This window comes from Pongo pygmaeus, chromosome 11 (assembly GCF_028885625.2).
Source record: "Pongo pygmaeus isolate AG05252 chromosome 11, NHGRI_mPonPyg2-v2.0_pri, whole genome shotgun sequence".
Lineage (NCBI taxonomy): Eukaryota > Metazoa > Chordata > Mammalia > Primates > Hominidae > Pongo > Pongo pygmaeus.
Window position 1 is genome coordinate 78,320,978 of NC_072384.2, and position 15,825 is coordinate 78,336,802.

At 37.8% G+C, this 15,825-nt stretch overlaps 1 protein-coding gene across 1 annotated transcript in view; it reads right to left on the reverse strand.

Moving 5' to 3' along the window:
- The window catches only part of TTN (titin), a 280,445-nt gene that overhangs the window by 118,265 nt on the left and 146,355 nt on the right, over positions 1 to 15,825 (reverse strand). Inside the window, exons 179-216 of the mRNA XM_054479293.2 lie at positions 14,764 to 14,847; positions 14,597 to 14,680; positions 14,297 to 14,386; positions 14,060 to 14,143; positions 13,864 to 13,947; positions 13,669 to 13,749; positions 13,473 to 13,553; positions 13,279 to 13,359; positions 13,090 to 13,173; positions 10,483 to 10,566; positions 10,316 to 10,399; positions 10,016 to 10,105; positions 9,778 to 9,861; positions 9,582 to 9,665; positions 9,387 to 9,467; positions 9,191 to 9,271; positions 8,997 to 9,077; positions 8,808 to 8,891; positions 8,611 to 8,694; positions 8,418 to 8,501; positions 8,223 to 8,306; positions 8,028 to 8,111; positions 7,834 to 7,917; positions 7,671 to 7,754; positions 7,460 to 7,543; positions 7,242 to 7,325; positions 7,029 to 7,112; positions 6,819 to 6,896; positions 6,328 to 6,411; positions 5,741 to 5,848; positions 5,395 to 5,472; positions 5,132 to 5,209; positions 4,826 to 4,909; positions 2,977 to 3,060; positions 2,654 to 2,734; positions 2,063 to 2,137; positions 1,521 to 1,634; positions 145 to 213 (exon numbers count right to left, since the gene is read on the reverse strand). Of these exons, the coding sequence (XP_054335268.1) occupies positions 145 to 213; positions 1,521 to 1,634; positions 2,063 to 2,137; positions 2,654 to 2,734; positions 2,977 to 3,060; positions 4,826 to 4,909; positions 5,132 to 5,209; positions 5,395 to 5,472; positions 5,741 to 5,848; positions 6,328 to 6,411; positions 6,819 to 6,896; positions 7,029 to 7,112; positions 7,242 to 7,325; positions 7,460 to 7,543; positions 7,671 to 7,754; positions 7,834 to 7,917; positions 8,028 to 8,111; positions 8,223 to 8,306; positions 8,418 to 8,501; positions 8,611 to 8,694; positions 8,808 to 8,891; positions 8,997 to 9,077; positions 9,191 to 9,271; positions 9,387 to 9,467; positions 9,582 to 9,665; positions 9,778 to 9,861; positions 10,016 to 10,105; positions 10,316 to 10,399; positions 10,483 to 10,566; positions 13,090 to 13,173; positions 13,279 to 13,359; positions 13,473 to 13,553; positions 13,669 to 13,749; positions 13,864 to 13,947; positions 14,060 to 14,143; positions 14,297 to 14,386; positions 14,597 to 14,680; positions 14,764 to 14,847 (3,195 nt within the window). The remainder of the gene's footprint in view (positions 1 to 144; positions 214 to 1,520; positions 1,635 to 2,062; positions 2,138 to 2,653; positions 2,735 to 2,976; positions 3,061 to 4,825; positions 4,910 to 5,131; positions 5,210 to 5,394; positions 5,473 to 5,740; positions 5,849 to 6,327; positions 6,412 to 6,818; positions 6,897 to 7,028; positions 7,113 to 7,241; positions 7,326 to 7,459; positions 7,544 to 7,670; positions 7,755 to 7,833; positions 7,918 to 8,027; positions 8,112 to 8,222; positions 8,307 to 8,417; positions 8,502 to 8,610; positions 8,695 to 8,807; positions 8,892 to 8,996; positions 9,078 to 9,190; positions 9,272 to 9,386; positions 9,468 to 9,581; positions 9,666 to 9,777; positions 9,862 to 10,015; positions 10,106 to 10,315; positions 10,400 to 10,482; positions 10,567 to 13,089; positions 13,174 to 13,278; positions 13,360 to 13,472; positions 13,554 to 13,668; positions 13,750 to 13,863; positions 13,948 to 14,059; positions 14,144 to 14,296; positions 14,387 to 14,596; positions 14,681 to 14,763; positions 14,848 to 15,825) is intronic.

Genomic DNA, 15,825 nt, shown 5'->3' on the forward strand with positions numbered 1-15,825 from the left:
AAAAGCCACAAAAATATAAGAAATGAATGGGACTACTCTCTGATCATTGAAAAAGAGAGACAGAACATTTGATGGAGGCAGAAAGAGCGAGGAGTCAGGAAAAGGGCTACTACGTAAGTATGTATTTTTCAGCCTGTGAAATACCTTTCAGAGGTGTAAGCTCCACTTTTTCTGGAACCTCAGGTTTTTCAGGAACTTTCTTCTTTGGAATAGCTTTAAAGAATATGATTTTACTTTTGTTATTTGTATATTTAATCTGAAGCAAGTGATTAACTTTCTACTCCAAGAATCAAAACCAAGCTTTGCTTATAACCAGAAAGCACTAATAACAGCCAAGAACAGCCTTCAAAGAACATACAAGCAGCATTCGAACCATGAAAACAGACTGCAGTTTTACTCCAAAGTTCAGTAGTTAATTAAAGACCAGCAGAGAAAGAAGACAATTTTTGTTATTGGCAGGAGGAAGAAATTTTCCTTTAAGCATACATTTTACGTTAAGGGAAATGTATTTATGTGTGTGTCTTCATGGAGTGTCAATTAACAGATGGGTGGCCTTTCAAGAGGTGCCAGAAGGTCCCCCTAATGGCTATGAGGGTTGTAGAGGGCAAGAATCACCAGCAGCAATGTCTTATGCTGGAAGACTGTGGTTTGAAGATACATAGGTCTGTATGGGGAAAGTGCATATCTAAGATTACATCTAGATAATTTTAGATTGGGGAATCACATGACGTCACAAGACAACTTTTTATTAAAATAAGAATGATATGTTTCTGCCAGTTTATTTCAGCTTTTAAAGAAACTGATATTTTTAAAATTAAGTAACATTGTGTCAATTCATAGAAAAATCAAAATATAAGAAGGGGGAAGGGAAGTTTAATAATAGGAAGAGATGCTGGATACCAAATGTCTTCATAACCACTCTTTCCAGCTCCCCTGAGAACCACACAGAGCACTTCTTTAAGATGCAAGAGAAAAAAAAGATGGGGGAACAGTAACAAGTCATTCACATGCTTTCCTTTCATGATATATAGGCACATATCAGCTATTGGAAATCATAACTATATTACTTGTAATATATTTAAAAGCACATGCAATTCTTTAAGAACAAAGTTTTGGCTTTTATGTAAATGTGTTACTGCAATATTAAAAATATCTTGTAAAGATTTCTTATACATTCCTTAAGCATAAGATTGCAATGATATGTATAGCAATCAGGCTTTGAAATCAGAAAACTCTTTCTCCCCACTCCACAAAAGAAAGTTAATTGGACAGCGCCTGCATTCAGTTATCCCGGATGATGCTATCAATGTACTTTCTGACTTTTGCAGCAGCGGGCATGGCATGACAAGCAACCCAGGAACCATGGGGTAGCAGAAGACACAGCTCTATGCAATCTCACAGTACAATCATGTCTGAAAGTACACACTTCTAAAGTCATACATTTCTTGCAAGCATCATTTCAGATGGCTGTATAGAAGTTTGAAGCAGGCTAATAAAACTTTGGAAGTGGCATTTTTTACCTTTAAGTTGGAATATTTTCTCCTTCACATCTTCCTTAGGTGGAGCAGGTGGAGGAGGTGGGGGTCTTGGTTTGAGTTTTGGCTTCTCAATAACCTTCTTTTCAGGTTCAGGTTCTTGAAAGAGTATTTCAGAGGTGTTAGTATATATATATGTTAGCATGTGGATATGTAGTATATTTAATAGAAATTATATATATATATATATGAAGTACAAAGTTTACTTTTTAAGGTACGTAATACCAGTATCCAACATAAAACACGGAACATAAAACATAAAAATATCAACCCTTTACACAGGTGATGAGAAATACAGCAAAGGCACCAATAACAACAACAAACAAAGCATCCAGACAAGCCACAATTGACATGAGAGAAACAGTACAAGTTACGTGGAAACCTAAGAATGAGGCTCACCTTTAAAACAAAGAATACTTTACATACAAATGGGAACAGACATACAACATATGTACAACAACATAAACCGTATACATTTCAAGAGAAAGAATATGATAAAGAAGATTTAAGTCCACTGGATTGAATACCTTTTACTGGTATTTCTTCAGGCTGTGGTTCAGGTTCAGGCTCTTCAGGTTTAATGTACTTTTCTATTTCACGTTCTTTAAAGAATGTTGACAAAGGATATGAGGTTGTAATGTAAAGTTCTTCAAAAAGACTCATACAAATTTCACATTGATGCTAAGATTACAGTCACAAAATAAAAATATGCAATTCATACAAATTCACGTATAGAAAAATTCACGTATAAGAAAAAGTTCTTTTACTTGAACTGCCTATTAATTAGATTATTCAATGTATATTGATGGCAAATGAGATGACTTTTAAAATTTGATACTGTGTTATCATTTGAGGATCCAAGGCAATTATTCCATTTTGCTTCAGTAAACTGTACCTTTTGGAATTTATAATTACCAACAACAGTAACTAAATTAAAGATTCTAACTTGAAAGAAGTGTAACTGTTTCAAAAATAAAGCAGTCAAACATGCTAGACTGCTCTTGTATATAATTTCAAGAAGGAATATTATCCTGTAAATGCTTTTGTAATTCTAACAGGAATCTTCAGGAGATTAAAAATATGTGTGTGTATATATATATATATATATATATATATACCTTCAACAGGGGGAGTCTCTTTTCTACCAATGGTTATAGATGCTTTTTCTTCATATATTATTTCCTCAGGAGTCTCTTCAACTTTAAAAAACATAGTATTTTATTTTAGACTATATTGAGAACAGAATACTGCAACTACTATTCTAACATATCAACCTAGTTACATTAAGTAACACTCTATAACAGATTATTCAGATGACCCCCAAATATCAATAACTTCAATACATGAGACAGACAGACAAATACGTAAGATTCATCTACAATCAAAGCAAGAGGATGAAGACAATTGTCATCTTTCCAAGATTTACGGAGAAGCCATGTACCTTCAGCAGGTGGAGCTTCTGGCTCTGCAGGGATAGGCACAGACACTTCCTTTTCTGGGATGATTTTCTCAGGCACTTTGGGCACTTTAAAGATATGATTTTGTTTACTATTAAGAATTTAGAAGACATGCAAGATTGTCTAAAGAGCAGGCAAAGAATGCAGGGGCAAGAGCTTCATCTTAGATTTCTGAGACACGGCACCATTTTGGACATCCTAATTTTATATATGAATCTTCTCAGCCTTCTTCATTTGCTTCTAGTCCTCTGTGTATGCTTAAATGAAGGTGGTCGAACTTTGACACTTAAAAAATTTGCTCTACATTTTCTGAGTAATTGTTCCTGCACACTCAATTCTTACTTCCATGTGAATGACTTTAAGATCTACATCCCTAGGCCTGATCTGTTTCTTAAGCTCCTGATGCACACTCCCAACTTTTATGCTTTAAAGGTGAAAAGCACATCTACCATTTTCCTCTAACATTAGTTCAGAGACCCAATGAACCATTCTTTTGGCCATCTAGCTTTAAACCTTACAATGATCTTGGGCTCCTCAATTTCCCTAATGGTTTTGATAATGGTCAGAGGCCACTCAGTCACCATCTCTTTCAAACCCAGTCCCCCTTTCCATTTCTACCGCCACGGATCTTGTCCAACTCTTAAAGACCTTAAATAATTGCAATGGGTCTTTTCTATTTAGTAGCTGAAATTGCTGCCAGTTATCTTTCTAAAGCCCAAATCCTATTAATATGTAAGCCTGCTTCAAAATCTTTGAAGCTTCCTATTGCCTATACAAAAAAGTACAAGCCTTTTACTGGCATTTGAAGTATGCCAAAATATGACCCCATCTTTATATCTGGTATTATCTTTCAAGACATTCCACAGCCAATCCATACTCAAATTGAGTTTACTTGACATAAGTTTACTTGACAATCCTTGAACATTCTAGACCCTTCTACCTCTGTGCCTTTCAATATGCTCTTCCCTTTCCATGGGATATCATGTCCTCAATTTCTTTTTTTTTTATTTTTTTGAGACAGAGGCTCACTCTGTCGCCCAAGCTGGAGTGCAGTGGCATGACCTCGGCTCACTGCAACCTCTGCCTCCTGGGTTCAAGCAATTCTCCTGCCTCAGCCTCCCAAGTAGCTGGTATTACAGGCATATCACCACCCCCAGCTAATTTTTGTGTTTTTAGTAGAGACGGGGTTTCACCATGTTGGCCAGGCTGGTCTTGAACTCCTGACCTCAAGTGATCCACCCACCTCGGCCTCCCCAAGTGTTGGGATTACAGGCGTGAGCCACCACATCCGGCCTCATTTCCTCAATTTCTGCATGTAAAAATCCATCAAAATTTAAATTCAATTTAACATAGCTTCCCATGATGCCTCTGCCTGAATGTAATCTTTTCTTGCCCTGTGTTTCTGCAGCCCTTTTGTATTCACTTGCTATCTGTAATCACTTCCTGTCTGTATTAGAGTCCTGTTATCTTTCTATCCTCTCACCAGATTTAACTTATTTGAAGACAGGATCAGGCCTTAATTTTTCTAATATGATGTTTTGTTAATGGTCAACATTCAACAAAATATGTTGAATTGAGCTGTTTTACACAATTGAATGAGAGAAGGTTCTTTTCTACTAGTTGTAGCCATGTGATATATCACAGCACAACTGAATCCCATTCATTTTTTCACTCCTGCTTGTCTGTTTCATTTTTTTCCCTTCATTATTTCCCTTTTTTCTGTGCAATATGGTTTTAACATAAATTCATGCTCAGTATGTTTTTCTCTAAGACCTATTATTAACATGCTTAAATAGCGGTTAGAGAAATCTATTTTTTCTTCATGGTAGGTACCTTTTTCTGGAAGAACTTCTGGTTTTTTGGTAACAGGCACAAGTTCTTTCTTTACTGGAACAAGTTTCTTGGGCACCTCAGGCACTTTGAAGATATTAGTTTTGTTTTAAAAAGAGTATTTAAAAACATTTTAAAATATTAAGAATAAAAAACCTGTATTTATTGGAGCAGCATTAAAATTAATGAAAGCAAAATAAGGAAATCTTTGTCCTTAGTTATGCAACAACAATGAGGACAACTTATTGGATTCCACTTTAAGATATCAGAATACTTTCTTTTTTATGATGCCAATGATGATGTGAATACCTTTAGCTGCTGGTGTTTCTGGCTTCTTAACAGTTGGGACCTTCTTCACTGGAACAACTTTCTTTGGCATCTCAGGTTCTTTAAAGATATTAGTAGCATTTAATAATACAAAGTTGCAAGATGTAAGATATACATACAAGTTTATTCAACACCATAACATATAGGTAAGTTAACAAACATATAATACAACACAACATACAATAAGAAAAGAGTGTAAAATTGTAGACACCACAAAAATGAAGTATTCATTTTAACATGAGTACCTTTAGGAGGTGGTGCTTCTGGTTTTTTGATGACAGGAACTTTCTTCTCTGGGATGATCTTCTTGGGCTCTTCAGGCACTTGAATAATAGGAATTTCTTTTAGAATTAGGTGATTACAATGAAAAATTTAATGCTAATGAATGAATTAAAAACCACACATATTTCTTGGTATATGTGGGACCAAATTCTGTGGGTCCAAAGTTTTACGTGTAGAAATAACTTTTGTTCTTAATGTAGTCAGATTTCAGGCAACAAGATACAAGACTGATATTTTGCCTTAAAGAAGATATGTAGACACAAAAATGAAATGACTGTATTTTCCCATATAGTGGATTCTGCTTTGTACCTGCTGGAGGTGGGACCTCTGGTTCCTCCTCTTCTGCAACAGGAACTGGCTCTTCCTCTTCAGGAGCAATTTCCTCTTCAGGAGCAATTATCTCAGGTTCTTCATATACTTTAAAGATATTAGTTAATTTTATTTCAATGTATGGAACAATATTCTAAGATGGACAAACACTAAACACGATAAATAGTAATCTTGATTTCTTCCTTTGTTTCAATTGATACCGTCTCTTATTTTTGTTAAGATAAAATCTATCTCATTTGCACTGACTTCTTTGTCTATTGATTCAAATGCTTGCAAAGCCCTTTTAGTGTTTAATGTCATTTATAATCATTAGTTCTCCTGTCTTACTTTCTATGTACATTGGAGAAGCTTTGTTTAATACAGCTTACTATGACTTATGTAGATACTGTGGACCAATAACCCAAAATAGATTTGAGACTGGAGCTAATTTAGAATAATGAATTAAGACAAATAATTAAAGGTTAGAAAATGACCAAGAAATAATGAGTTAGGAAGGAAGAAGAACAAAGCTTAAATTAGAAATAGTCGCAAGTGGCAAGGACATTCATGATTGGTCTCACGTGTACCTTCTCGGGGAGGAGATTCCGCTCTTTCTGGAACAGGAACAGCTGGTTTCTCTTCCAAGACAGGTTTCTTTGGCACTTCTGGCACTTTAAAGATATTAATTAGTTTTTCTTATGAGTAGTTGAGAAGTATATTAAATTTATACCACATCTACTTCACATTTTGCTCAAATAACCCAGGGACAGATCCAAGAACAAATTTCACAATAAGGTCAGTGATCTGTCTTTGGACCCTCATATAGTGGGGAGGAAAATATGGCCTATTAGGAATAAAAAAACCAAGTTAGTAAACTTTTCCAATGCTTGTAATAAGTAAATATATCACTTTTTAAAGTCAATGAAAAAATTATTAAAAAGCATTTACATCCTAAAAATCCAGAATGACAGTTTTGTAGTTGCGAATTTAAGAGGACTGGCAAACAAAGGTTTGATAATAGGTGACTTTTTAGACAAGGGTGAGTGCTTTTCTGCAGAATCTCATTAGTGACATGTACCTTTTGCTGGTGGGACTTCTGGCTTTTTGGGAACAGCTACTTTCTTTTCTGGAACAACTTCTTTTGGAACTTCAGGCACTTCAAAGATATTAGTATTTTAACATTAGAAACAATCACCAGTAAACATTCATCACATATACACAGAACAAAACCCTTTTAGAAGCTGGGGGCTCCATCCACCCCCATCAAACAGTGGACAGCTGCATATACCTTTAGCAGGTGGGGCTTCTGGCTTTTTGGGAACCACCGGAGGCACCTTCTTTTCAGGAACAACCTCCTTGGGCACCTCGGGCACTATAAAAGATATTAGTAGTTGTTTAAGCTCATGGTTTCAATGAAATGTGAAAATCATGAAGCAGAACAGTAGAATATGACACTTTAAAGACAGTTTTTTGATAGGGAGTTAGTGGCAGTGAGGAATACCTTTCACTGGTGGTGGTTCAGGTTTTTTGGCAACGACAGCAGGTGCTTTCTTTTCTGGGACAGGTTTCTTAGGCGGTATGGTCACTAAAGAATTAGAAGGTATGTTTTAGAAAGAATGAAGATTGAGAAACAAGACAAAAGCTCAGAGCGCCCAGAATTATCAGGGCAGGAAGGGGAAAGAGTGGCCGAGGTGTACTAGCAGCTTTCTTGCCATGTACCTTGTGGAGGCGCCGCTGGCTCTGGCTCTTCCACAACTTCAGCAGGAGGCTCTTCTAGGGCAACCTCCTCAGGCTCCTCGAACACTTTAAAGACATGAGCTCATTTTAAAGCCAGAATTGACTAAAACTGAGATAGTTTGCAAAAAAATGTTTTTACAACACTAAGGAGAGATTTTTTAAAAAACACTAATTTGAATAGTTTCATTATTACCTTCAGGGGGAGGACTTTCCGGTTTGGGAGGAATAGCTTCAGGCAACTTCTTTTCTGGGACAGCTGCCTTTGGCACCTCTGGGACTTTAAAGATATTAGTATTTTCATTATTAGACAAAGTAAAGACAAACAATATCAAGCACAGCAACATGAGGGTGTCTACCTTTTGTGGGTGGCACTTCAGGCTTTTTAGGAGGAGCCACTGGCACTTTCTTTTCAGGAACAACTTCTTTGGGAGCCTCAGGCACTTGAAAGATATTAGTGAAATTACATTTCGGCATTATGCAGACCACTAAAAAAATACTTTCCAGAGCAGAAGAGTTTGATCATCTGAAGCCTAAAATCAGTGATAAATACCTTTAACAGGTGGGACTTCAGGCTTTTTAGGAGGAGCCGCTGGCACTTTCTTTTCAGGAACAACTTCTTTCGGAGCCTCTGGCACTTAAAAGATATTAGTGAAATTACATTTAGAAGTTATGAAGACCATTAGGAAAAATATTTTCAAGAGTAGAAGAGATAGATCTTCTGAAGCTTAAACTCAAGGACAAATACCTTTAACAGGTGGGACTTCAGGCTTTTTAGGAGGAGCCAAGGGCACTTTCTTTTCAGGAACAACCTCTTTGGGAGCCTCTGGCACTTGAAAGATATTAGTGAAATTACATTTAGGTGTTATGAAGACCAGTAGAAAAAATATTTTCAAGAACAGAAGAGTTTGATCTTCTGAAGCCTAAAGCCAGTGACAAATACCTTTAACAGGTGGGACTTCAGGCTTTTTAGGAGGAGCCAAGGGCACTTTCTTTTCAGGAACAACCTCTTTGGGAGCCTCTGGCACTTAAAAGATATTAGTGACATTACATTTAGGAGTTTGAAGACCACTAGAAAAATATTTTCAAGAACAGAAGAGTTCAATCTTCTGAAGCCTAAAGCCGGTGACAAATACCTTTAACAGGTGGGACTTCAGGTTTTTTAGGAGGAGTCACTGGCACTTTCTTTTCAGGAATAACTTCTTTGGGAGTCTCTGGCACTTAAAAGATATTAGGTAAAATTACATTTAGGGGTTATGAAGACCACTGGAACAAAATATCTTCAACTGCAAAAGAATTAGATCATCTGAAGCCTAAGGTCAGTGACAAATACCTTTAACAGGTGGGACTTCAGGCTTTTTAGGAGGAGCCGAGGGCACTTTCTTTTCAAGGACAACTTCTTTGGGAGCCTCTGGCACTTAAAAGATATTAGTAAAGTTACATGTAGAGCTATGGAGACTACTAGAAAAATATACAGCAGAGGAATTGGATCTTCTGAAGCTTAAGGTCAAATGACAAGTACCTGTAACAGGTGGAACTTCTGGCTTTTTAGGAAGCACCAGTGTTTTCTTTTCTGGCACAATTTCTTGTGGGACTTCAGGCACTTGAAAGATATTAGTAGTTTTTCACTTAGGTTAATGAGATAAATGGAGTAAAATATTTCTAAGATCAGAAGAGATATTTCTTCTGCAGAAAAAGGACAGGGGTGAAAAATACCTGTGGCAGGTGGGGCTTCTGGTTTTTTTGGCGGAGCCTTGGGAACTTTCTTTTCTGGGACCACTTCTTGAGCTTCAGGCACTTGAAAGATATTAGTAGTTTTAGACTTAAGTTAATGAAGAGAAATGGGCTAAAATTGTTTATAGTAGGAGAGGAGATATCTCTTCTGCAGAATGAAGTCAGGGCTAAAGTGTACCTGGGACAATTGGAGCTTCTGGTTTTTTGGGTGGAGCCATGGGAATTTCTTTTTCTGCGGCTTCTTGAGGAACTTCTGGCACTTGAAAGATATTAGTAGTTTTATACTTAGGTTAATGAAGAGCAGTGGACTAAAATTGTTTTCAGGAATGGAAGAGAGATTTCTTCTGCAGGATAAGGTTGAGCTGACATGTACCTGTAACTGGGGGGGCTTCTGGTTTTTTGATCGGTGCCTTGGGAGTTTTCTTTTCTGGGACAACTTCTTGAGCAGCCTCAGGCACTTGAAAGATATTAGTATTTTTATAACTTATGAATGGCGAAGGTATATATTACAGTGATTGTGAGGGGTACAGACAATAAGTTTTTCTTAGCAGAGGAGAGGGAATAAATACCTTTTACACGTGGGGCTTCTGGTTTTTTGGGCACAGCCACAGATACTTTCTTTTCAAGTACAACTTCTTTAGGAGCTTCAGGAACTTTGAAGATATTAGTATCTTTTAGTTAGAAGCTATAAAGGGGGAATATCGACTCCACATTTACCCAAGCAAATACAACTTGTGAGATCAGTGGACACTTCTATACACTCTTTCCCCAGGCCCCCCCTGACTGACAATGTGTAGTGATACCTACCTTTAGGAGGTGGAGCTTCTGGCTTTTTGGGAGGAGGCACTGGTACTTTCTTTTCTGGGACCACTTCCTTCGGTGGCAGCACTTCAGGCACTTCAAAGATATTTGTAATTTGTGTTTAGAAAACGTGAAAACGATGGATGCCTTTTGCATATAAGCACACACCAAGATATTTTGGATAGCGATTGACATTTGTTTTCTTTAGAATTATATCATCTTTATGTAGTAGGATTTTTAACATATAATTTCCTAGTTAAAATAACAGTTATTTTTCTCCTATAGTTTGTATAGCTTTGGCATTACCTTCAGGGGGAGGACTTTCCGGTTTGGGAGGAATAGCTTCAGGCACCTTCTTTTCTGGGACAGCTGCCTTTGGCACCTCTGGGACTTTAAAGATATTAGTATTTTCATTATTAGACAAAGTAAAGACAAACAAACAATATCAAGCACAGCAACATGAGGGTGTCTACCTTTTGTGGGTGGCACTTCAGGCTTTTTAGGAGGAGCCACTGGCACTTTCTTTTCAGGAACAACTTCTTTGGGAGCCTCAGGCACTTGAAAGATATTAGTGAAATTACATTTAGGCATTATGCAGACCACTAGAAAAATATTTTCCAGCAGCACATCAAAAAGCTTATCCACCATGATCAAGTGGGCTTCATCCCTGGGATGCAAGGCTGGTTCAACATATGAAAATCAATAAACGTAATCCATCATATAAACAGAACCAACGACAAAAACCACATGATTATCTCAATAGATGCAGAAAGGGCCTTTGACAAAGTTGAACAGCCCTTCATGCTAAAAACTCTCAATAAATTAGGTATTGATGGGAAGTATCTCAAAATAATAAGAGCTATTTATGACAAACCCACAGCCAATATCATACTGAATGGGCAAAAACTGGAAGCATTCCCTTTGAAAACTGGCACAAGACAGGGATGCCCTCTCTCACCACTCCTATTCAACATAGTGTTGGAAGTTCTGGCCAGGGAAATCAGGCAGGAGAAAGAAATAAAGGGTATTCAATTAGTAAAAGAGGACGTCAAATTGTCCCTGTTTGCAAATGACATGATTGTATATCTAGAAAACCCCATCGTCTCAGCCCAAAATCTCCTTAAGCTGATAAGCAACTTCCGCAAAGTCTCAGGATACAAAATCAATGTGCAAAAATCACAAGCATTCTTATGCACCAATAACAGACAAACAGAGAGCCAAATCATGAGTGAACTCCCATTCACAATTGCTTCAAAGAGAATAAAATACCTAGGAATCCAACTTACAAGGGACGTGAAGGACCTCTTCAAGGAGAACTACAAACCACTGCTCAATAAAATAAAAGAGGACACAAACAAATGGAAGAACATTCCATGCTCATGGATAGGAAGAACTAATGTCGTGAAAATGGCCATACTGCCCTAGGTAATTTATAGATTCAATGCCATCTCCATCAAGCTATCAATGACTTTCTTCACAGAATTGGAAAAAACTACTTTAAAGTTCATATGGAACCAAAAAATAGCCCGGGTTGCCAAGTGAATCCTAAGCCAAAAGAACAAAGCTGGAGGCATCACGCTACCTGACTTCAAACTATACTACAAGCCTACAGAAACCAAAACAGTATGGTACTGATACCACAACAGAGATATAGACGAATGGAACAGAACAGAGCCCTCAGAATAATACCACACATCTACAACTATCTGATCTTTGACAAACCTGACAAAAACAAGAAATGGGGAAAGGATTCCCTATTTAACAAATGGTGCTGGGAAAACTGGCTAGCCATATGTAGAAAGCTGAAACTGGATCCCTTCCTTACACCTTACACAAAAATTAATTCAAGATGGAGTAAAGACTTAAATGTTAGACCTGAAACCATACAAACCCTAGAAGAAAACCTAGGCAATACCATTGAGGACATAGGCATGGGCAAGGACTTCATGTCTAAAATACCAAAAGCAATGGTAACAAAAGCCAAAATTGACAAATGGGATCTAATTAAACTAAAGAGCTTCTGCACAGCAAAAGAAACTACCATCAGAATGAACAGGCAACCTACAGAATGGGAGAAAATTTTTGCAATCTACTCATCTGACAAAGGGCTCATATCCAGAATCTACAAAGAACTCAAACAAATGTATAAGAAAAAAACAACCCCATCAACAAGTGGGTGAAGGATATGAACAGACGCTTCTCAAAAAAAAAAAAACATTTATGCAGCCAAAAGACACATGAAAAAATGCTCATCATCACTGGCCATCAGAGAAATGCAAATCAAAACCACAATGAGATACCATCTCACACCAGTTAGAATGGTGATCATTAAAAAGTCAGGAAACAACAGGTGCTGGAGAGGATGTGGAGAAATAGGAACACTTTTACACTGTTGGTGGGACTGTAAACTAGTTCAACCATTGTGGAAGTCAGTGTGGCGATTCCTCAGGGATCTAGAACTAGAAATACCATTTGACCCAGCCATCCCATTACTGGGTGTATACCCAAAGGATTATAAATCATGCTGCTATAAAGACACATGCACACGTATGTTTATTGTGGCACTATTCACAATAGCAAAGACTTGGAACCAACCCAAATGTCCATCAGTGATAGACTGGATTAAGAAAATGTGGCACATATACACCATGGAACTATGCAGCCATAAAAAAGGATGAGTTCATGTCCTTTGTAGGGACATGGATGAAACTGGAAACCATCATTCTCAGCAAACTATCGCAAGGACAAAAAACCAAACATCGCATGTTCTCATTCATAGGTGGGAACTGAACAATGAGAACACTTGGACACAGGAAGGGGGACACCACACACCGGGGCCTGTTGTGGGGTGGGGGGAGGGGGGAGGGATAGCATTAGGAGACATATCTAATGTAAATGACGAGTTAATGGGTGCAGCACACCAACATGGCACATGTATACATATGTAACAACCTGCACGTGGTGCACATGTACCCTAGAACTTAAAGTATAATAAAAAAAATATATATATATATAAAAGAAAAATATTTTCCAGAGCACAAGAGATAGATCATCTGAAGCCTAAAATCAGTGACAAATACCTTTAACAGATGGGACTTCAGGCTTTTTAGGAGGAGCCAAGGGCACTTTCTTTTCAAGGACAACTTCTTTGGGAGCCTCTGGCACTTAAAAGATATTAGTAAAGTTACATGTAGAGCTATGGAGACTACTAGAAAAATACACAGCAGAGGAATTGGATCTTCTGAAGCTTAAGGTCAAATGACAAGTACCTGTAACAGGTGGAACTTCTGGCTTTTTAGGAAGCACCAGTGTTTTCTTTTCTGGCACAATTTCTTGTGGGACTTCAGGCACTTGAAAGATATTAGTAGTTTTTCACTTAGGTTAATGAGATAAATGGAGTAAAATATTTCTAAGATCAGAAGAGATATTTCTTCTGCAGAAAAAGGACAGGGGTGAAAAATACCTGTGGCAGGTGGGGCTTCTGGTTTTTTTGGCGGAGCCTTGGGAACTTTCTTTTCTGGGACCACTTCTTGAGCTTCAGGCACTTGAAAGATATTAGTAGTTTTAGACTTAAGTTAATGAAGAGAAATGGGCTAAAATTGTTTACAGTAGGAGAGGAGATATCTCTTCTGCAGAATGAAATCAGGGCTAAAGTGTACCTGGGACAATTGGAGCTTCTGGTTTTTTGGGTGGAGCCATGGGAATTTCTTTTTCTGCGGCTTCTTGAGGAACTTCTGGCACTTGAAAGATATTAGTAGTTTTATACTTAGGTTAATGAAGAGCAATGGACTAAAATTGTTTTCAGGAATGAAAGAGAGATTTCTTCTGCAGGATAAGGTTGAGCTGACATGTACCTGTAACTGGGGGGGCTTCTGGTTTTTTGATCGGTGCCTTGGGAGTTTTCTTTTCTGGGACAACTTCTTGAGCAGCCTCAGGCACTTGAAAGATATTAGTATTTTTATAACTTATGAATGGCGAAGGTATATATTACAGTGATTGTGAGGGGTACAGACAATAAGTTTTTCTTAGCAGAGGAGAGGGAATAAATACCTTTTACACGTGGGGCTTCTGGTTTTTTGGGCACAGCCACAGATACTTTCTTTTCAAGTACAACTTCTTTAGGAGCTTCAGGAACTTTGAAGATATTAGTATCTTTTAGTTAGAAGCTATAAAGGGGGAATATCGACTCCACATTTACCCAAGCAAATACAATTTGTGAGATCAGTGGACACTTCTATACACTCTTTCCCCAGGCCCCCCCCAATGACAATGTGTAGTGATACCTACCTTTAGGAGGTGGAGCTTCTGGCTTTTTGGGAGGAGGCACTGGTACTTTCTTTTCTGGGACCACTTCCTTCGGTGGCAGCACTTCAGGCACTTCAAAGATATTTGTAATTTGTGTTTAGAAAACGTGAAAACGATGGATGCCTTTTGCATATAAGCACACACCAAGATATTTTGGATAGCGATCGACATTTGTTTTCTTTAGAATTATATCATCTTTATGTAGTAGGATTTTTAACATATAATTTCCTAGTTAAAATAACAGTTATTTTTCTCCTATAGTTTGTATAGCTTTGGCATTACCTTCAGGGGGAGGACTTTCCGGTTTGGGAGGAATAGCTTCAGGCACCTTCTTTTCTGGGACAGCTGCCTTTGGCACCTCTGGGACTTTAAAGATATTAGTATTTTCATTATTAGACAAAGTAAAGACAAACAAACAATATCAAGCACAGCAACATGAGGGTGTCTACCTTTTGTGGGTGGCACTTCAGGCTTTTTAGGAGGAGCCACTGGCACTTTCTTTTCAGGAACAACTTCTTTGGGAGCCTCAGGCACTTGAAAGATATTAGTGAAATTACATTTAGGCATTATGCAGACCACTAGAAAAATATTTTCCAGCAGCACATCAAAAAGCTTATCCACCATGATCAAGTGGGCTTCATCCCTGGGATGCAAGGCTGGTTCAACATATGAAAATCAATAAACGTAATCCATCATATAAACAGAACCAACGACAAAAACCACATGATTATCTCAATAGATGCAGAAAGGGCCTTTGACAAAGTTGAACAGCCCTTCATGCTAAAAACTCTCAATAAATTAGGTATTGATGGGAAGTATCTCAAAATAATAAGAGCTATTTATGACAAACCCACAGCCAATATCATACTGAATGGGCAAAAACTGGAAGCATTCCCTTTGAAAACTGGCACAAGACAGGGATGCCCTCTCTCACCACTCCTATTCAACATAGTGTTGGAAGTTCTGGCCAGGGAAATCAGGCAGGAGAAAGAAATAAAGGGTATTCAATTAGTAAAAGAGGACGTCAAATTGTCCCTGTTTGCAAATGACATGATTGTATATCTAGAAAACCCCATCGTCTCAGCCCAAAATCTCCTTAAGCTGATAAGCAACTTCCGCAAAGTCTCAGGATACAAAATCAATGTGCAAAAATCACAAGCATTCTTATGCACCAATAACAGACAAACAGAGAGCCAAATCATGAGTGAACTCCCATTCACAATTGCTTCAAAGAGAATAAAATACCTAGGAATCCAACTTACAAGGGACGTGAAGGACCTCTTCAAGGAGAACTACAAACCACTGCTCAATAAAATAAAAGAGGACACAAACAAATGGAAGAACATTCCATGCTCATGGATAGGAAGAACTAATATCGTGAAAATGGCCATACTGCCCTAGGTAATTTATAGATTCAATGCCATCTCCATCAAGCTATCAATGACTTTCTTCACAGAATTGGAAAAAACTACTTTAAAGTTCATATGGAACCAAAAAATAGCCCGGGTTGC